The 19,437-nt window shown below is 46.8% G+C and overlaps 1 protein-coding gene across 5 annotated transcripts in view; it reads right to left on the reverse strand.

Annotated features, from left to right (window-relative positions):
* Positions 1-2,209: 2,209 nt before the first annotated feature.
* DPF2 (double PHD fingers 2) overlaps positions 2,210-19,437 on the reverse strand; it is a 40,726-nt gene continuing 23,498 nt past the window's right edge. For 3 of the 5 annotated variants that reach the window (XM_045023836.1, XM_045023833.1, XM_045023838.1), the window contains exons 6-11: positions 19,182-19,260; positions 12,611-12,748; positions 11,102-11,230; positions 10,152-10,264; positions 9,010-9,091; positions 2,210-5,940 (exon numbers count right to left, since the gene is read on the reverse strand). In XM_045023836.1, the coding sequence (XP_044879771.1) occupies positions 5,864-5,940; positions 9,010-9,091; positions 10,152-10,264; positions 11,102-11,230; positions 12,611-12,748; positions 19,182-19,260 (618 nt within the window). In that variant the 3' untranslated portion in view covers positions 2,210-5,863. The remainder of the gene's footprint in view (positions 5,941-9,009; positions 9,092-10,151; positions 10,265-11,101; positions 11,231-12,610; positions 12,749-19,181; positions 19,261-19,437) is intronic. The other 2 variants (XM_045023837.1, XM_045023835.1) reach the window with 1 other exon arrangement.

The following is a 19,437-nucleotide window of genomic DNA, read 5'->3' on the forward strand; positions in this document are numbered from 1 at the left end:
AAATATTGTTAGTTTTATACAATCATTAGTATGCCTAGAGGTGCATGTGTCTTATTAACTCTTGTTTTCTCCTAGAGCGCCAGGGGAAAAAAAAAAATCACAGCCAGTGTGGAACAAGCTGTCCAGCACCATCTGTGATTGGGGGGGAGAGGGGGGAGGGAAGGTCATAAACACACAGATAAGGGTAGCATAAAATCTCTCCTGGGCAGCTGTACTGAATCTTTCCCTGTAAGGCGTTAAGAAGCTCAAATAACGTTGTTGGCACTGACCAAAAGGACCAATAAGGAAAGAAGATACTTTCAAATCTGGGGGAGAGGGGGAAGTTTTGTTTGTGCTCTTTTTGTTTGTTCCCTCCCGGACTGAGAGAGACACCAGGCAGGAACAACATCTCCTGAAAACAAACCTGAAATGATTCATCTAAGAATACAAAAATTGTAAGGAAGGCAAGGAAATGCGTTAACATTATCTTATTGTAGCTTGTGAATGTTCCCTATACTAAGAAGTAGTTTTAGTCCTGTTTTTGTAACTGTGAAGCTGAGTCCAGAGGGTAGTCCTGTGTTTTAAATCTTTTTATTACCCTGTAAAGTTACCTTACATCCTGATTTTGCAGGTGTGATTCTTTTACTTTTCTCTTTATAATAAAGTTCTTCTTTTAAGAACCTGATTGATTTTAGTGTCCTAAAGATAAAGGGTCTGGTCTGTACTTACATTAAAGGCAATTGGTTGGTATATTATTCTCAAGCCTCCCCAAGAAAGGGGGTGAAGGAGCTAGGGGGATATTTTTGGGAACTAGGGATTCCCTAGAATTTTTGTCCCTGAATTTTTGTTTAAATCACCTGGTGGTGGCAGCAATACCATCCAAGGACAAGGAAAGGAATTTGTGCCTTGGGGAAGTTTTTAACCTAAGATGGTAGAAATAAGCTTATGGGGCTTTTCATGTGGGTCTCCACATCTGTACCCGAGTTCAGAGTGGGGAGGGAACCCTGAAACATGCCTCTCCCTTCTGCATCAATTGTGCTCCAGCACTGGCCTGAACTGAGATACTGGCCTGGCACTCAGAACATCTGGATTCAAGTCCTAGCTCTTGCGACTGACTCCTTGTGACACCTTGGGAAAATACTTCTCTCTGGGCCTCAGTTCCCCAGGCGTAAAATGGGAAATGATAATCCTTCCTTCACCTTATTTAGAATGCAAACTCTTTCGGGGCAGATACCATCTCTTTGCTCTGCATTTGTATAGCACCTAGCACAAGCTGCCCCTGGTCTGTAACTAAGGCTTCTGTGTGATACTGCAATACAAATAATAGCTTCAGATGCCATTCTAGACCATTCATTATTTTTAAAGGGGAAGAAAGCTTTTTCTAATACTCTGGATGGCCCAGATTCAGCAAGGTAGATATCTAAGTATGATGGGCAATTGGAGAGGTTGCAGAGAAGAGCCCCAAAATGATTTGAGGGATGGGAAAAAAATGTCTTATGCTGGGAAAGTTAAAGTGCTCATTCAGGTTAGCTTCTCAAAAAGGAGACAGAGATGACTTGATTAAGTACCTTCATGTGGAGAAAATACCAGGTACTGAACGGCTCTTTAAACTAGCAGAGCAAGGCACAGTGTTAAACACTAGAACCAAACACTAGAAATTAAAGCCAGGTTCTAGTTAAGAGAGGAGTTAATGCAGGGCAGTCCTTTGGCCTGTGTTATACAGGAAGTCAGACTAGATGATCACAATGCTCCCTTCTGGCCGTATAATGTTAAACCGGACTTAGAAATAAAGCACTATCAAGGGTGATTATCCATTGGAACAAACTCTCAAAGGAAGTTGTGGATTCTCCGTCTCGACATCTTTAAACAAAGATTGGAGGCCTTTCTGGAAGATGCTTTAGCCAAGCACAAGTCACGGGGATCACAAGAGTCACTGGATGAAGTTCTCTGGCTTGTGTTATGCAGGTTAAAGTAGGTGATGTAATAGGACCTTCTGGCCTTAAAATCTATGAGAGTGATTTCCGTTGACCACTCTCCTGCCTAGAAGTTAGACACAAGCTTAAGAACCTTGCTGAATCAGGACCTAACAGAGGGAAGTGGAAAGTAGAAAGATGAAATACACACCTTTACCTCAACAGCATTCCCTGGAGAACTGCATAGTAAACTCAGAAGCACCCCCAGCATTTAATCTCACAGAATCTGTATCAGTAACAAACAAGGCAGCTTAAAATTAGATCCGTGTAAAAATGTTTATTTACTAATGTCTTTTTAATACAGTACCTTAAAAAAATTACACACCTTGGCTCCAATTAAAGTGGGAAGGAAAGGGGAAAAAAGGAATCTGAACAGCAGCAAAAAATTCTCATTTGTTTTTTACTCTGTAAATTAAAAAAAACAAACCCAAAATATGCTTCTGAAACGTTGTGATTTAATTAGGTTATTGAAACGGAAAAACACAAGTCCACTATTCTCAACACATAGTTGGCTGTTAATGCATGTGTGTGGGAGTGAGGGAGGCAGCTTGCTAAGTCAGAGGGAAAAGCTGTGAAAGTCAGTCAAAGAAGAAAACTAACTCAGCAGCAGGCGGCTTTCCCTTCTCAGAACTGTTTGACATTTCTCCTCCAAGAAGGGGCAGGGGAAGAAGCAGCATCATAAAGAAGAGTAGAGGAAATCAAGCTGATCCCCCCCACCACACACCCTGAAAAACATTACAAGGTGAAAGCACAGAAATGAGCTATATAATATTCCCCAACCCAACCCTAAAGAGCCTCCTTATGGGAAACCAATGTATCTGGGGACACATCTGACCTGAGCGCTGAATTCCCATTACAAGGAGAGCTACACAGAAATTTAAGAAAAGTAACCCACCCCAAAGTGACAACAGAGAGGTTTAACAAGCCATTTTGGTGTTTTTTTGGGGTAGGTGGGATAAGACACACATGTGATACTTTGCAGAGGATTGTGGTCCGTCCAAGACAAGACACACAGGGCCCTGCAGTGCTGGCGAGAGCTGCTGGGGAACGGACAATTTCAGTTCAGGCAACAGCTCCCCAGTTACCCAAGCAAGCAAGATTTGCTCAGTGACTGAGCCCCATTTATTAAGAGGCTCTGGATGGAATCAGAGGCAAAAAGGGTTTCTGCCTCTCCCTGCATTGAATCCCCACCCATTTCAGCTTGGACAGTCATTCATAAGAGTGGATAAGGTAATGAAGTGGGCAAAGCTATGCTTCCCTTTTCAGATGGCTTCCAACCACAGCCACTGCTGAGTGGATATAGGATTTCAAACAAATGCAGACATGTCACTGTTGTGCAAGTGTGGAGGGAGTAGGGTCTTTTATTTCATGATTTCCATCTGAAGTAGTGCTCAGAATGGGTCTGGACTGACAGTCTACTTTTAGCCACATAAGGGATAGCATGGCAAGCATCTTCATTGTGCCACCATGTCCAGTCTCCATGGCCTCCTTGATCCTGGCATTTTTGTGGATTGAGACCCACAAAACTCATTTCATACAATGGCTTCTGATTGCTATCAGCTTGGACTAGATTTGAACCAGTGACCTACTGGTGAACGAGAGTGTCCCCATTCACCATCCCCTGAGCCATCCAGCCCCTTCTGTACAGGTGAAGTGTTTTTTTTTAAATGCATTTCTAGTGAGTGAGGAAGAACGTAAAAAGGGATTTTGGAGGTAGGTTTGAAGTCGATTTAGAAAAAACAGGCACATTATTCAACAGAACCCTTTTGTGTCACCCTTTGAAAGATGCTTCATCCGATACCAGGGCTGTACAACAAAAATCGTCCCATGCACCTTGACCCCTGCTACTGAAAACAGTGATGCAAGGAGGGCTTCAAAAGGTCACCAGTGGGTTCCAAGTCACATGATTCTATGAGATTCCTGCAGAGCAGAAACAAAAATAGCGAGGAGGGAGGGAGAGGGATCCTTATTTTCCGAGAGAGGGAGCGTCCACCAGCGAGCTGGGAGGAGAAACAACAACTGGCTTAACTGGCTTCTTTTCCTCCATCGTCGAGCAGCGCAAGGTCCTGAAACGAGCCAGCTCAGCCTTTAATAACACACCATGGCATGGGGAGATGGGTCCCTGCTGGCATGCATTCATACCCATTGACTGGCTGGAACAGGCACTCCCAAGTCTTGGGCATGCAGCTCCCTTGGATAGGCACATTAACTGGAGCGGCAAAGGGATCTGCAAATCAAAAGACTAGTCCATCCACACCTTGTTCCATGGAAACACCAGAGTTCTCTCCTTGTTCTAAACCCTTTGTCCCAAACCATCATCCTCCTATGAGGAGGCATGGTGCTGCCATTGCTACAGCACGGGAGGACTCAAGCCTCTTGCAGGGATGGCGATCAACCAGCTTCTGTATGGGACTCAAGAGTCCGGGATGAAAGCCCCAACTGTAGTTTCATTATCCTAATGATATGAAAATCTACACCATCACCAAAGGCAGGACAACAGACTTTGTAGGTTAAAAATATAATAAGCAAAACTCCATTAAAATGCTTGAGAGCAGGGGATGTACGTGGGCAGGGCCAACTTACGCATTTGGACTATGTTAAGGCAGCAGTGAAAAATCCTAAGGACCATCCCTTTCTCCTCTCAAGAATGGAGTCTGTAAAGGAGGCCGGGGCAAACCTTTTCCAAAATAACCTGGTGAAATTTTAAACCCTGTGTGTCCATTAGAACCTGGAACTATGGGATGCTGAGTGCAGTTTTACAGGACAGGTGTAAACACACCATCAAGCTGAGGTACTGCAGGGTCTATGGGTTTGACTCTGATCTCAGTCAGACCAGCATACACCGAGAGACAATGGAGTCGCTTCATATTTAAACTGGTTTGACTCAGGTGGAAATCAAAGGCCTTCTCTACACTGGGATATTGATCCATGGTTGACACTGGCTGACAAACAAGGGATACCACAACCTCACCCACACACTGGATCCCTTTTAACCAGTGCTGGAATCAATTTTCTAGCAGGCGATGTTGAAAATAGTGTGGTCTTGTCACCTATACCAGTCAAACCACTTTCAACTTGTGGAAGGAAGGGGCGATCAGTGATTGATATCCTACTATCAACCAGGGACAAGCACTGCTTCCTGTCTATACTAGGAGAAGTGTGTGGACTTAAACCCACTAATTAGAGTAAGTGGAGGAGGAGGAGGATTTGGGACATGCAGAATGTCTGGAGCCATTTCCCTTTACCTGACAGGTTGATTTTGCTCAGACAGACTTGTAGCATAAGAGCGTGGATGACAGGAGCCCTGGAGGTGGCTACTAACTCGGTAATGCTGAATGGCAAAGCAGACTCAAGAATAGGAGTCATTTAAGCGAGGATGTAAGACCCTTTTCTCCTATGGCGCTTCTTTCTGCAGTTCCTGCACTGGAGAGTCCAAGAGACACCTTTCACCAGGATGAATAAGGCGATTCTCCCTCCTATACAGAGAGGAGATTCCTGTTTGTTGCGTCTCATCTGCGTGCTAGGATTGGTTTTGCCTTCAGTGAGGGTCAAGCATTGGTTCATGCTATGCATGTTTGGAACAGTGCCTAGACAGAGGCCGAAACACAGCAACAACCAAGGGAGAGCCTTGAGTACAAGACTTCACCTGATATGGTGGGGGAAGTGGATCCACTTCTAACCCCAGGCCAGGATGGATCTTCTGGTAACAGGCGGAGTCCAATCTGCTTTGGGAAGGAAAGAAATTGAACAAAAAGGAACCCAAAGAAACACGGGAAAGGTTAAACCATTAAAAAAAAAAGAAAAGAAAAGAAAAAAGGGGGGGCAGGGGCAGAAAAAGTAACAGAGCCCTGTATGTAATGACTGGAGGTTACTCTACTGAGCCACACTTTGCCCTCCAACCCAAAACCGGATCAAGAGGAGTTCTGGTTCTGATAGATTGAGGCTTTCTCCTTCAGCAAATCCAGACACAAGTGACAGCTCCAGCTCCCTGCAAGAAGAGGTGAACACTCAGTAACTAGGCTTTCCCAGAATGCTTAGTGAACTGCATATGTGTGAGGGGGCGATCTGCCTGCTGCTGAAATGTGGCCAACTTCGGGGTAGAACACAGCAGCTGTTTAACAGGACAATAGAGCAATGTTAGAACAACAGATTAACAGGCAATGCTATCTAGGGTGCCAAACTGGGGTCTATTTCCAGCTCTGCCACTGACCTACTGTGTGACCTTGGGCAAGTCACTTCCCCTCTATGTACCATTATTTCCTCTTACAGCCTTTGTTTATTTAGAATGTAAGCGCTTTGGGTCAGGAACTGCCTCACTATGGGTTTGTTCACACAGTGTTCATACTGCTTTAAACTATACCAGTTTGAAAATGATATAGCTAAAGTGGCACAACCCCCTAGTATGGAAACAGTTATACTGGTGCCTCATGCCAGTAGTTTATTCCAGACTCTTGGTTGGGGCCTCTAGATATTAACATACTACTAATAATAATGCATATGCGATAACAAGTCCCAATCTCTTTTGGGCCCTCAACCACTACCACCATACTATTAACAATCTTGGCTGAGCCTCTAAGGTGCTACCATAATATTACCAATAGTGCACATACAGTAACAAGGCCCAGCTCTTGGTAGGGGTATCATAGGGAATACGGTCATATTAATAAATGACTTAGGAGAAAGTGAACTGGCTACATAGAGATCACAGATTCAGTCCCTTTCCAACTGGCAGTAAATATGAAAGAGGCATTAACCCTTTAAGCCCTCCCGCTCTCCAGTGGCTTCTTTAGAAGCAAAACAGGATGAAAGTTGTACAGCCTACTAGGCAGTACTGATCTTCTCTTACAGTCTTTGCTCAATTCCCAATTATGTCCACAAGCCTCATGCTCTTGTCCCTGGAACATATCTAAGGCCCTACCAAATTTACAGTCCGTTTTTGTCAATTTCATGGTCATAGGATTTTTAAAAGGGTAAATTTCATGATTTCAGCTATTTAAATCTGAAATTTCACCATGTTTTAATTGTAGGAGTCCTGACCCAAAAAGGAATTCCAGTGGAGGGGTGGGGGTGGGTTATGGTATTGCTACCCTTACTTCTGTTCTGCTGCTGGCGGCAGTGGCTGCCTTCAGAGCTAGGCAGCTGGAGAGCAGCAGCTGCTGGCCGAGAGCACAGCTCTGAAGGCAGAGCCGCCGCCAGCAACAGCACAGAGGTAGGGATGGCATGGTATGGTATTGCCACCTTCCTTCTGCACTGCTGCCTGCAGAGCTTGGCCCTCAGTCAGCAGCCACCACTCTCCAGCTATCCAGCTCTGAAGGCAAGGCAGAAATGAGGGTGGCATAGTATGGTGTTGCTACCCTTACTTCTGTGCTGCTGCTGGCAGGGCAGTGCCTTCAGAACTGGGCTCCTGGCTAACAGCCACCACTCTCTGGCCACCCAGCTCTGAAGGCAGTGCAGAAGTGAGGGTGGCAATACCACGACTCCCCTAAAATAACCTTGTGACCCTCCTGCAACTCCTTTTTGGGTCAGGACCCCCAATTTGAGAAACACTGGTCTCCCCCATGAAATCAGTATTGTATAGGGTAAAAGCACACAGGAGACCAGATTTCATGGGGGGGGGATACCAGATTTCACAGTCTGTGATGCATTCTTCATGAATTTGGTAGGGCCCTAAAAATATCCCAGCAGGTGTTAATCCAGGACTATGTGCTCCCGGTACACTAGGAAACAAAGCTCCCAAGATCTTCAGATATTCTTCCATCTAGGTAATGTTAAGTGAGATAATTAAAATGTGATTTAAAATTAACATGGGTGAATCTAGACCAGAGATTGCTTCTGGCTGCTCAACTGTAACTAGTTTGCTTTGAAACCATGAATCAGCACATTGTGCAAGGAAAGGTGGTGCTGATGGAAAATCTGGACTCTGCCACTGTACTCTTGATTTTGCTACCAACGCAGAAATGTTTCCACGCTTGGCAGGATGCTGTCCCAATACTTCCTTCCTCAGGATGCCTAATGACATTCCTACCATATCCCAGTTGGCATAGCGAAAGTGATGATTTAGTACCAGGAGGCTCTTACTGGAGAGGGCACTGCCCGGAGAAAGTGTATCTGACTATTTCGACAGCAGGCTAGGGAGGGAGGTCCACAGACCTCATCTAATCTGACCTCGTGCATGACACAGACGGAAGAATTTCACAGGTTCTGATGTAAGCAGAACCATCTCTGATCAATTTCAATGGGAGCTGCACCTGCTTCCTCCAAGGCTGAATTTGTTGGCCCTTGTATCCAAATCCTCCCTTTTAAAAATCAATATTGGCTGTTTTTCTAACAGATCTGCTCCAGCTCAAACATCAACTAATTCAGAATAGTCCCATGGTCTGTGATATACACACGGTCAGACTAGTTGGATCACAGTGCTCCCTTCTGGTCTTGGAATCTGACTCTAAGAAAACCAAGGAAAGTTATGGGGAACTTGGAGTATTTGTGCTGCACCTAGCATAATGGGGTTCTGTCTCATGACTGGGCCTCCTAGGGGATATCCACAATACGAATAAGTAGAGGCCCAACCTAACCCTACACTTAGCACAGTGTTCCCTTCACCACAAGATCCTACACACACCACTTAACACATTTCTCAGTTTAAGTGGCACCCAGGACTGGAATAAGTGAGAGGGGGTGCTGCTGCAAATTAGGACTGCGGGGCACTGGGTGGGGGAGGGAAGGACTTGGGCAGCAGAGGGATCTGTGGGTTAGGATCATAGGGAATCAGTAGAGCTGCACGTGTTAGGGAGCTCAGAGCTGAAATAGCAAGCGAGGCTGTGCAGCAAGTTTGAGGGACCTTGGAAGAGCTCTGGGTGGGGAGGGAAGCCAGGCCCAGAATAGTACGGGATGTTATACGGGATTCAGATGTGTGGGAGAAAGTTGCACATTTCCTGCTTGCATCATGCCATGCCGTGGCCCAATGCTATCAATTACTAGTGCGTAGGACCAAAATCATATAAGTTATCAGAATTCTAAAGAGACAGACGAAGAATGATCCAAAGAGTGCTACATTTACCTTCAGGTGGCTCTGACATGGGTGGAGTTAGACAGTACATGTGATACCCACGATCACAATCGTCACAGAAGAGCAGCTGGTCCTAAGCAGAGGGGGGAGGAAAATAAAGGAAAATTCGGATGATTCAACACAGCTTCACAAAGGGGCTCTATTTACAAATCACTGCACGATTCTGCCATCCCACAAAGAACAACAGAGGGAGCTTTAGTGACATGTGAGTCTAACCAACTCCTCAGAATTAGATCTGCCACATTTGACACTAAAAGCATAAGCCTCTACCACTCCAGCCACAGAAGTAACTCCATTAGCTGATAGCAGTAGTAGATTCCTATGTGGAACAGCCACTGAAGAAGTCCGTGTAACACCTGCAGGGCTGATCAAGGCACACTCACATGCCTAGGGTCCTGGCTCTTAGATTCATGTTAAAAGGTCAGGATTTCAGGTTTCGATTTTCTACCCTTTGGTACTGCAAAACAAATTCTGATCGTGTGACCTGAGTGTGATGCAGAGATGTCTGCCTGAGTCTGCAGAGAGCCTGAGACATTAGCTCTGTCTAGGATGGAGCTTCTCCATAAGTGACTAATGTAGTGATGCCTGCCTGAGTCTGCAGAGAGCCAATTAATTGCTCTGAGAATGGAGCTGCCACATGTGTAACCAATACAGCCTCCCTGTATCTGCAGAGATCCTTAGGTAATGGGAGAAGCAACTATCAGAACCAGTGAGGAAGCCACATTGCCCAACTGGAATAGAACAGGTCCCCTGACATGGGGGAGAGGGCAATGTGATGATACACCTAAGGTCTCAAGCTGCATTACTCCAGCCTGGAACACACACTCCCTGAGAGCCTACCTTGGACATTATCCATAATCCTACCTCCCAGCTAGTCTCCATTCAGAATTTAAACTCCCACAGTAAACTCCATTCCAAAGATTATTCTCCTGTCTCTGCCAAAACTGTGCAAGCTGCTGCTCTTGTTGTGCAGCATGGCAAGATGTAGGCAGATAATACTTGGGGAGATAATTTCTGGACACAAATGACATGTACCCCTCGGGGCTTGCTGGTCCCCATTTGCAGCTGGGGATGCCCAAAGTGTCAAGCTTGCTCTGCCATGGTTGATCCTGCCAGCACCAAAAGGTACTCACATCGTTCTCCGAGGTGCCACAGATGTTGCAGCATTTACACTCGATGCACTGCCAACGGTACGTCTTCACTGCTGCCATCATAACCGGGGTGAACTGGAGGCAAGAAGGGTGCCCTGCCAAGTGGGTGAAACAAAGCCACACATGGATGTTAGACACGTCAGGCCTGGACAAGTGGCAAGAGTTCAGAGAAGCAAGGGAAATGGAAATGAAACATGAAACATAGGGAGGCAGGAAGATACACAGAGGTTGTTTCCAATAGCAGCAACTGCAATGGTGACGGCTCTTGACCTCAGAAAGGGGGAAAATAGAGAAGGAGCAGTGCCAGACAAGGAAGGAAGTAGAAACATACAGAGAGGCTGCTCCGGACAGCAGCAGAGGAGAAGGCTCTCCAGCTAACAGGAGAGCGGGGTAAAGAGACAGACAGATGGGGATGCTGAAGCATGGAGAGAGGGAAGTGGCATGCTCATGGTCACACAGCCAATCAGTGGCAGAGCCAAGGGTTGAACCCAGGAGTCCTGACTTCCAGTCTCCCGCTGCTCTAACCACTAAAGACCTTTATCATTCTACAGCTGGATATGGAATCTAGAGGTCCTGAATCCCAGGCCTGCCCTTGCTCTAACCCATTAGACCTCTCTCCCATTCCAAAGCTGAGAACATAACCTAGAAGCACTGACTCATAGTCCCCTGGCTCCTCCTTCAGCTGACTACAAAAGAAACCAGGTAGCCAAAAGCTTGCACTGGCCTTAAATAAAAGAGCAGAAATGCTCCTGGCTCTGGGCAAGAGACACATCAGCTTCCCATCATGCATCACTGCAGCCACCCATGGGACAAATAAGAGGGCAGCCAGCATAAAGAACAACCCCAACTCAGTGAAATGAAGCAGCAGCAACACCTCATGCTGGATCACGGGCATCCAGCCTCTTGAATGCAGCTATTGCAAATCAAAGTACCTGATCGCCCACAGTCTGAACATGACACCAGCTCCTCCGGGTGCCCAGTCTTCTTGTTGATTTTTGAGTCTCCCAGGCAGAAGTCACAGTAATTGTTGGGCAAAGCCAAGCCATCAGGACCTTTCTTGGCTGTTTGGAGAGGAGCCAACCCCACCCCACCAAACAGAGAAAAGGTTATTTAGAGTGAGCAATGACACCTAGAAGGAGAACATTCAACAAGATGCCTGCAGGGACTTTGGCCCACATAAAAGTTTCCAGATGCAGCAGAGAGGCGGTCACGCTGTAGTCAATGTATCCACTTCTAGATCCCTGCGTGGATACAAAATTTATATCCAGGGATATAAAGTGGATATCCGCGGAGATGAAGGGCTCTAGAGACAATGAGCGAGACCAGCCGGGCCATGGCCAGCGACCCAGGCCAGGAACGGCAGCAGCAAAAGCAGCAGCATGTGGGGCTGCCACTCACAGGAGTCAGCGCGCAGCCTGGCAGCTCCTCCAGCATGGCTGTACTGCGCCCAGCCCTGACCACTGGGGCGGGCATAAAGTTCACCAACAGCTGTCCCGGGTCATGCTAGTGTGTGCAAACGGCTTGCACACTCCTGGACAGGAGTCCCTTCCATGCAGCAGTGTGCATCTCCTGTCCAAGAGCATGCAAGCCACTTTCACATACACCTCTACCCTAATATAACGCAACCCAACAGAACACTAATTCGGATATAATGCGGTAAAGCAGTGCTGGGGGGCGGGGGGTGGCACTGAGCACTCCGGCGGATCAAAGCAAGTTCGATATAACGCGGTTTCACCTACAACACGGTAAGATTTTTTGGCTCCCGAGGACAGTGTTATATTGGGGTAGAGGTGTATTAGTTTTCACTGCTGGTTTCGCTTGTTGTTGTTAGAGGCCTGCAACTCCGCAGATATCCACAGGTAAAAAGCGGATATAAATTTTGTATCTGCACAGGGCTCTATCCACTTCTGCAGTGCCTTTCATTTGCGGATCTCAAAGCACTTTAGAAACACAAAGCCTCAACTCTGCATGTGACAAAGGTAACTGTTCTTTTACCTGTGTTACACAAAGGTAAACAGATACAGAGAGTGGAAGCGTTTTGCCTGACACACAGCTAGTTGGGGCAGAGGTAGAAAAAGAATTCAGGAATCCTGAGTTGTGGGCTGGCTAATCTAACCGCTCTGCTAATTCTCCCAACCTAGATTACATTGGTTCCCATGGATCCCAGATGTCTCAGCTCCCTTTTCTAAGTCACTAGGCTCTTAGAGCCAGGGACAGAACCAAGTAGTCCCAACTCTGAGCCCCTCTTGTTCTAGCCCTCTAGACCCCCACCCCCTCCACTTCTCTCCTAGAGGTGGGGAAAGACCACAGGAGTCCCAGTTGTAGTCTTGGTTCCCTCACCGCTACACTCTGCAGAGCCCTATGTCTACATTTCTAACAAAGGCTACAGAAGAGCCAGGACACGCAGGAGACAGGGTCAAGACAGTGGCTAAAGGTCTTACACTTCTGCTCCTCGGATCTCTGAGACACAGGCGTTGGGGGCTGCGAATCTTCCTTATCCTCCCCCTCCTCTTCAGCCAGATGGGAGTGAGCATAGTGGTAACTGAGCCCAGGGCGGTTCTTGTAACGCTTCCCACAGACTGCAAAAGAAAATGGGGACGGGTCTGAGCTCCTGGCAGGCACTTGAGCCACACACACACATCACTGCTCATGTGCAACCCCCCAGCTCCCTGCAACAGCCCTTCCCAACCCATGCTCCTCCCGAAGACACAGCAGTTAACAGTGTACAACAGCCAACATGGCTTCCGGAGGCTGCTTTATGAGCCAGCAGACTCGTGGCTTGGCCAGACCCTGAGAAGCCATGGGCGTTTCTACCCTTGCTGACCGTAAGCCATAAATCCTCCTACTTTTCCCCTACATCTCCTGCTTGCCCAGCAGAACTTCATGGGGAAGGGAAAGCTTTGTCCAGAACAATCCAAGCCATGAAACATAGAAGGAAATTCTCATCTTCTCTTGGGTTTAAACCTACCTAAGAAATTCTGAGCCCCCTAAAGGTGGTGTCTCCTTGGATGCATGGTTTCTCGGATCAAGAGACACTGGAACCAAGGTGAAGGCATCCCACACAGACTCCTGGAAAGGAATCACCACCCTCCCGCACACACTTCTGTTGCCTCTGCCTGCTTTGCTGTCCCTAAAAGGCAGCTGCTTTACAGCCACAGGGGGTAGAGAAAAGGCCTGTTTTCCATGCAATAAACCAACCTCCCTTGCAGGGCTGGCAGAAGAGAGCATGAAGCCCCTGGAATCAGAAGCCACCTCCCCAGTCTGCGTTCCTTTCTTACCATTTACCCCTGAAATTGTTTATTAGTAGAATGGCAGCCTCAGAGACCAAAGCCCACAGAACAGGCACAGCGCAGACAGCATCAGCGCAAGTTTCTCCCACACCCTCTGGCCACAAGACAGCCAGGACAAGTCCTACTGTGGCGGGACTTTCCCACCGCTGTGGGGTGGCAAACTGAGATGTCAGTCTTCAAGGCATAGCCACTGGCCTCTCAGTGTCAACAAAGGGCTTCTGAGAGGTGGGCACTACTGGGAACTGGTCTGAGACCAACCTGACTCATTTCATGTACTAGCAAACAATCAGCAGTTAGATGGTAGCTCCTTTTGTCATCACCAACAACCAAGGCTGTATTCGAACTGCTGAGCTGGCAGTGAGGGGCTCGTTTTCTACCCCCCATCCTGAGCCACCCGATACCCATTATAGCAATTACATCTTGCTTAAACAGAACTGGGGGTGGGGGCAGGGACAAACAACAGGTTTTCTGTTGCAATTCACTCCCTTTGTGCCACTGGAGTGGGAACCTCCTACAAGTCTACAGCCAGGGAAACCCCCAGTAGCCAGAGCTGGCTCTTATGCCTCCCTCTTTGCAGTTCCCAGCACAGGGGTCTGTCTAAGGAGTGGCTGAAGCATGACGTGCTGCTGCCAACCCCAGCTGGCACATGGTTCCTCAGGGATCATGCCAAGCTCGTGCAAATTAAAGCATTCCCCCTAGCCTGCTCTCATTTGCACTGGAGGTGGAAGCTGGGCCACACTAGAGGATCTCCTTTGCATGCAAAGATCCTTAACTTCGCCTTCATGCTTTTTTCCACTTAACCCAGTGAGACTAAAACCCCAAATCCCACTTATTAATGCCACCATACAGCTGAGGCAGAAGGGCAGTAAGCAAAATGTTCAGAAGAGTTCTGAGAAGAGCCTAAATCCCACTGAGCTTCAATGAAACTTGGCTTCCCTAAGTCACATTCGAACCAGGGCTTAGGCACGGTCCCCACTATAAATGATTTGTCAGAGCAGCTCTGTCAGTAGAGCTACATGAGCAACCTCTCCCTAGGCCAGGTCTACATTAAGGATTTTGACTTGCATAATAGCTGTGTCAGTCAGCGATACAAACAGCAGAGATCACTGACTGACAAAGTTGTGCTGGCAGAAGTCCCTAGTGTCATCAAACCAGCAAAGCCGCACTTTTACTGATACAGCTTTTGTTCAGTTCAGGGGGAATCTGGGTGTGCGTGTTGGTTTTACTGTCCTGGGATAGTGCTGTCCATGCTAGGAGCGATTTGTCAGTGTAGTATATGGACTGAAAACCACCCAACTTGTTTCATACGTTGGCCTCCCAACCACAGTCAGATGAGGACTGTTTTCAGTCACAATGACCCAGACTGGATTCAAACTGGTGGTAAGGGGTTCAGTATCCTCTCCCCACTCTGAGACAGCTGGTGTGAATTATATCCATTACATTCTGCTTGAAACAAAACTGGGGAGGTGGAAGAATACCAGCAAAGCACTCCCAGCGTAGACATGGGCTTTAGTGGAGAGGCACCTTATACCACCACCACACCCAAAAAAAAAAAAAAAAAAGTTTTTTTGACAGTATAACTTATACTAAGTCCTCAAATGAAATAAGTTAGACTTTTTTGCTGGTATAGTGTGTCTACACTAAGGATTTATTGGCTCAGCTTGTCGGTTAGGGGGTCACACTTCTAATGGACACAGCTATGCCAGAAATACTTTTCAGTGCAGGCCATGCCTTAGGCTCCTAAGTCACTTAGTTGCTTTGGATAACTTTACTCAAAATCCCTATCACCCAAGCTTGCTAGTGGGTGGGAATGGAGTCCTGGCTGGATAACAAGGAGGAGAGAGGCAGGGAGGGAAAGCGATGAAGCTTAACCTGGGTCTTGGAGAGGGATGGATTAATTCGGGCTTGCCAAGATTTGCCCAGAAAAGCAAAGCGAAATCCCAAGCCTCTTGGTTATTTAACTGAAGACTTGGATCTAGCAAAGAAAGGGGAAAAAAGACAAATCCCTCTAAAACCACTTTAAGTCACAGTCAATTTACATAGCGAATGCAAAGCCCATTTGCCAAAGGGAATTATCACTCTCTTAGCTCTGTGTAAACACAAGTACAAGCCAGGCCTGGCTAGCTCCTCCAGCAGCACTGTTCTCTGGATACTTTTGCTGTGGCAGGGATCTTGCACATACTGGCTTGAATGGAATGGAATTGGATTCTGAGCAGTCATTGGGAAAGCCAGGGTTATGGTTAGCTTCTTGATGGCTTGCCTCTACTCTAGGTGATACCACATTTTAGGTATTTAATAGTCATGTCAATGAGAATTAAAATGTCTGTTCTTATTCTGCGTATTTCATTCAAAGACCCCAAAGCACTTGACAAAGGGGGATATTTATCCACCACTTTATAGATAACAGAAATTAAGACTCTTGCCAAGATCAAGCAGAATCTCCAAGGCAGAGTCTGAAGCAGAACCCAGGAGTCCTTACTTCCACACACACACACCCCTTGTTCTAACCACTATATACCACTCCCCTCCTGGAGCTAGGAAGCCTGATTCCTCCTCCCCTCCCCACTCCAACCCACTAGACCACCACTCACCCCTCCTGGAGGTAGGACTAGAGCCTTAAGGGTTCTGGTTACAGCCAGGACCTGAGAGTCAGACAATACTTTTGCACCACAGAGAACAGAGGCAGCAGAGGACTAGCAACAAAGTGGCTGGGGATGGGTAGGAGAGCCCATACGCTGAATTTCTCTTCACTACAGATGCCATGTAACAAATGATGGGTGATTAGGCCCCATGTGAGGAGTTTAATGAGGTCACTGAAGTATGCACTGTTGCAGAAAATTGCAGACCCATAACTTTGCCCATCAAATATTTAACAGAGCCTGCAAATTCCAGAGCCCCAGCCAATGCACTGGCTTGCCCAAGAGCCTTTTGGACCTGGTGTTGCATTAATATCTAATCCCGGCTGTGGAAGAAAAGGGAAGCATTTGGCAGAGCCGTGCAGGTGCAGCTTAAGCGAGATGGGGTAGCATATTAGCTAGGAGGCACAGGAGCCCAGTGAGTCGAAAAAGCCACCTTAAGTCTGAGCTAAGAGGTGGAATGGCAGCATAAGGAAAAACCAATCTGACTCTTATTACACCATCATTTACCAGCTGGGCATGTGTCACTGGTGTCCTTGCCAGGCCAGGAAGCATTGCTACAGCAGCCAACAGGGACTGGTTCAAGCCGTCCCACCCCCTTCGGAATTCTGAGAACAATGGTCAAAACCCCCAACCCCCCATGATGTCATTCATTCAAACATCTTGCAGTTTTAATGGACCCATAACATCTCCATTTCCCAAAAGGCATCCCCTGTGATAACCCAGACCCCATAGAATAAAGATGGTCCTTATGTTTCAGAGGAGGCCTAGCCAGCATCATCACAGAAGGAGAGAAATCATGCTTTTTTAAGTACATATATTTGAGCCAAAATTTCAATGGCAGCTGATAATCTTTGACCCTCATAAAGAGTCTGACATGGCCGGGTTCTGACAGTAAAAGCACAATGCCTATTCCAGTAGCAATACACTTTGGCATTCCTTGAAGGAAAAAAGTCGTGCCTCGGCCATTCCAGAGTGGGTCTGAATTTGTCATGTGAATTTACTGCTGGCGAAAAGGGCCAGATTGACATCTCAAGACAGTGAGGCCTCTTTGCATCCACAGCACCAGGAACAGCTGGGCAAATTTCTCCCTGCACTGTGGGCAAGAGGGAAGATTTTCAAAAGCAACTTGCAATTTTGGGTGCCGTGTTTAAGACATCTCTGAGGGGCCTGATTTTCAGCAAGTACATGGGCCCACCTTCTGAAAAACAACTAGCCTGACGAGGGAACTTGATAAGTCTATGATCAGGCTAACATGACAGGGCTGCCTGAGATAGAAGGACCCCTTGGTTCATTGAGTCCAGTCCCTGTTTAGTGTAATGTTCTGCAAATCAGGTCCCTTTAATAAGGGCTCTCAGGATGGGCAACCCAAGATTAACAGTCACGTTTGAAAACCATGGCCAAAGTGAAAGGAGAAGCTCAGTCTCCATGGCCTCTCAGGCAGCAGGAGAGCCAATCAGTGCCAACTGTGGTGGCGGTTTGATTTGATTTTTCTTGGTGCTCTGGATCGCGACCCCACTCCAAAGAGTCTTTAAAACTAACATTCCAGGAGAACAAAGTCAGGAGGAAATAAAAAAAGCAGACAGAGAGAATGGACTACCTCGGTCGGGAGGTTTCAAGGTATGCTTTTGTTTGTAACTATCTGAAATACAGAAAGAGAATAATGAGAAAAAAGGTGAACACACCATAGGTCACACACATGGCAAGCAACAGAGAGCAGAGTGATTTTAAAAAGGAGAAAATAGAAAAAAATACTGCTTAGTTTTCTTAAAAACACTAGTGACAATTCTACCAGGACAGTAGGAAGGAGAGAGAAGTAACTGAAAAAAACCCTCAGGATTTTGTACATTCTTTTGCCATTTAAAGTTCAGAATCACAGGAATAGCCACTCCCTTGGGCTGCTTAAGCTTTTTCAGTGGCATTCCCACTGACAGCAAGGAAGGAAACAGCAGCATAGAACTCTGCAAGGGGCAACATGGGATGAGTTCTTGGGGGACGTAGTAGCTGCTACCAAATCAGAAACAGAGTAACGCACAATAGAGACGTCATAGAAATCCCATTTACTTGCCCTAGACACGCACTTGATGTATTCATTCCCAGCAGGGCTAGTATGCCTTTCTGTTGCCAGTAAAATTACTGAAATTGAATCCCACTAAAGATAAATTAGCTCTCCCACACCACAAGTGTAGCATGAAACCCATGTTTCGTGGCCAGAGCATGGACCAAAAGGTCTTTAAGACAACAATCAGCAAAGCAGCGACTATATCTCCAGTAGGACAGAATTGATCCCTGCCCTCCAGTTGAACTATGAGGTCTGAGAAGAGGGAGAGGACAAAGTAATTGGATTCCACAAACCCTGCAGCAAACAGATAGCTGAGTCATGTATTGCATAGCATAGGGAAGGGTGGGTTGGGCTTTTCCAGGCCCATAAAACAGACTGAACCTAGAAATCAAAGACAGGAACCCTGGTTAGTGGGAATGAGACCTCCATGTTCATTCTCCCCACTACCCATACCCATACAGTCAAGAGGCAATTCTCACCATTGGATTCGGAGACCCTGGCTGGACGTTAATATGGAGCTCTGACAGCTCCTTGCAGCTGAACAAAAAAGTAATACGTTGGCACTGCTGCCAGAAATGCCGCTCACACCTGTGGTGCAGGCTAAAGTGTTGCGAGAAGGCAAATGGAGTGACCAGCCGTTTCATGCAGTCCAGACATCTGCAATGGCCTCCTTGCTTAGTGAAGATTCTGCTGGAGTGGGAGAACCTGCCCCCAATGCCAGATATCGCATGTGTCCTTCCAGGAAAAAAACAACCTGGGTTCTGCGCACCCAGCAAAAATGACAGATCTGGATTAGGGCCACGGCTCCAGTAAAAACAAAGAAAGGGGGAAATTTACAAATCCTAAATATTCTCAAATCCACCTTCATTTTGAATAACTATCACACCCCTGCAAAAATCCCCTCTTGCCCCCAAAGGATCCTGGAACACTTTTCCCTTCACCGCTCTCTCCAAAAGCAAATACATTGGAGACAGCTTGGTCCCAGAGTACAGACTACAGGGAGACAAGTGCTTTTCATACTCACTGTCGCAGGCATAAGGTTTATCTCTATCTTCTAATATGGCTGCATCCAGCTTCTTCCGAGCACCACTGACGCCTTTGCCCTGGGAACCAGAAATCATATTGGTAAAGTGCTGTAGCCAAGACATTTGCTTCTAGAATTTAGTAATTCTTATGCCACCAAATTAGCCGACAGTCCTAAAGGGACTAGTCAAAGGGGCTCCCGCATGCCTGTAGTTAAGCTAACAAAATAACCAATCAAATAGTGCCCCCTAGTGGCC

This window comes from Mauremys mutica, chromosome 7 (genome assembly GCF_020497125.1).
Source record: "Mauremys mutica isolate MM-2020 ecotype Southern chromosome 7, ASM2049712v1, whole genome shotgun sequence".
Classification (NCBI taxonomy): domain Eukaryota; kingdom Metazoa; phylum Chordata; order Testudines; family Geoemydidae; genus Mauremys; species Mauremys mutica.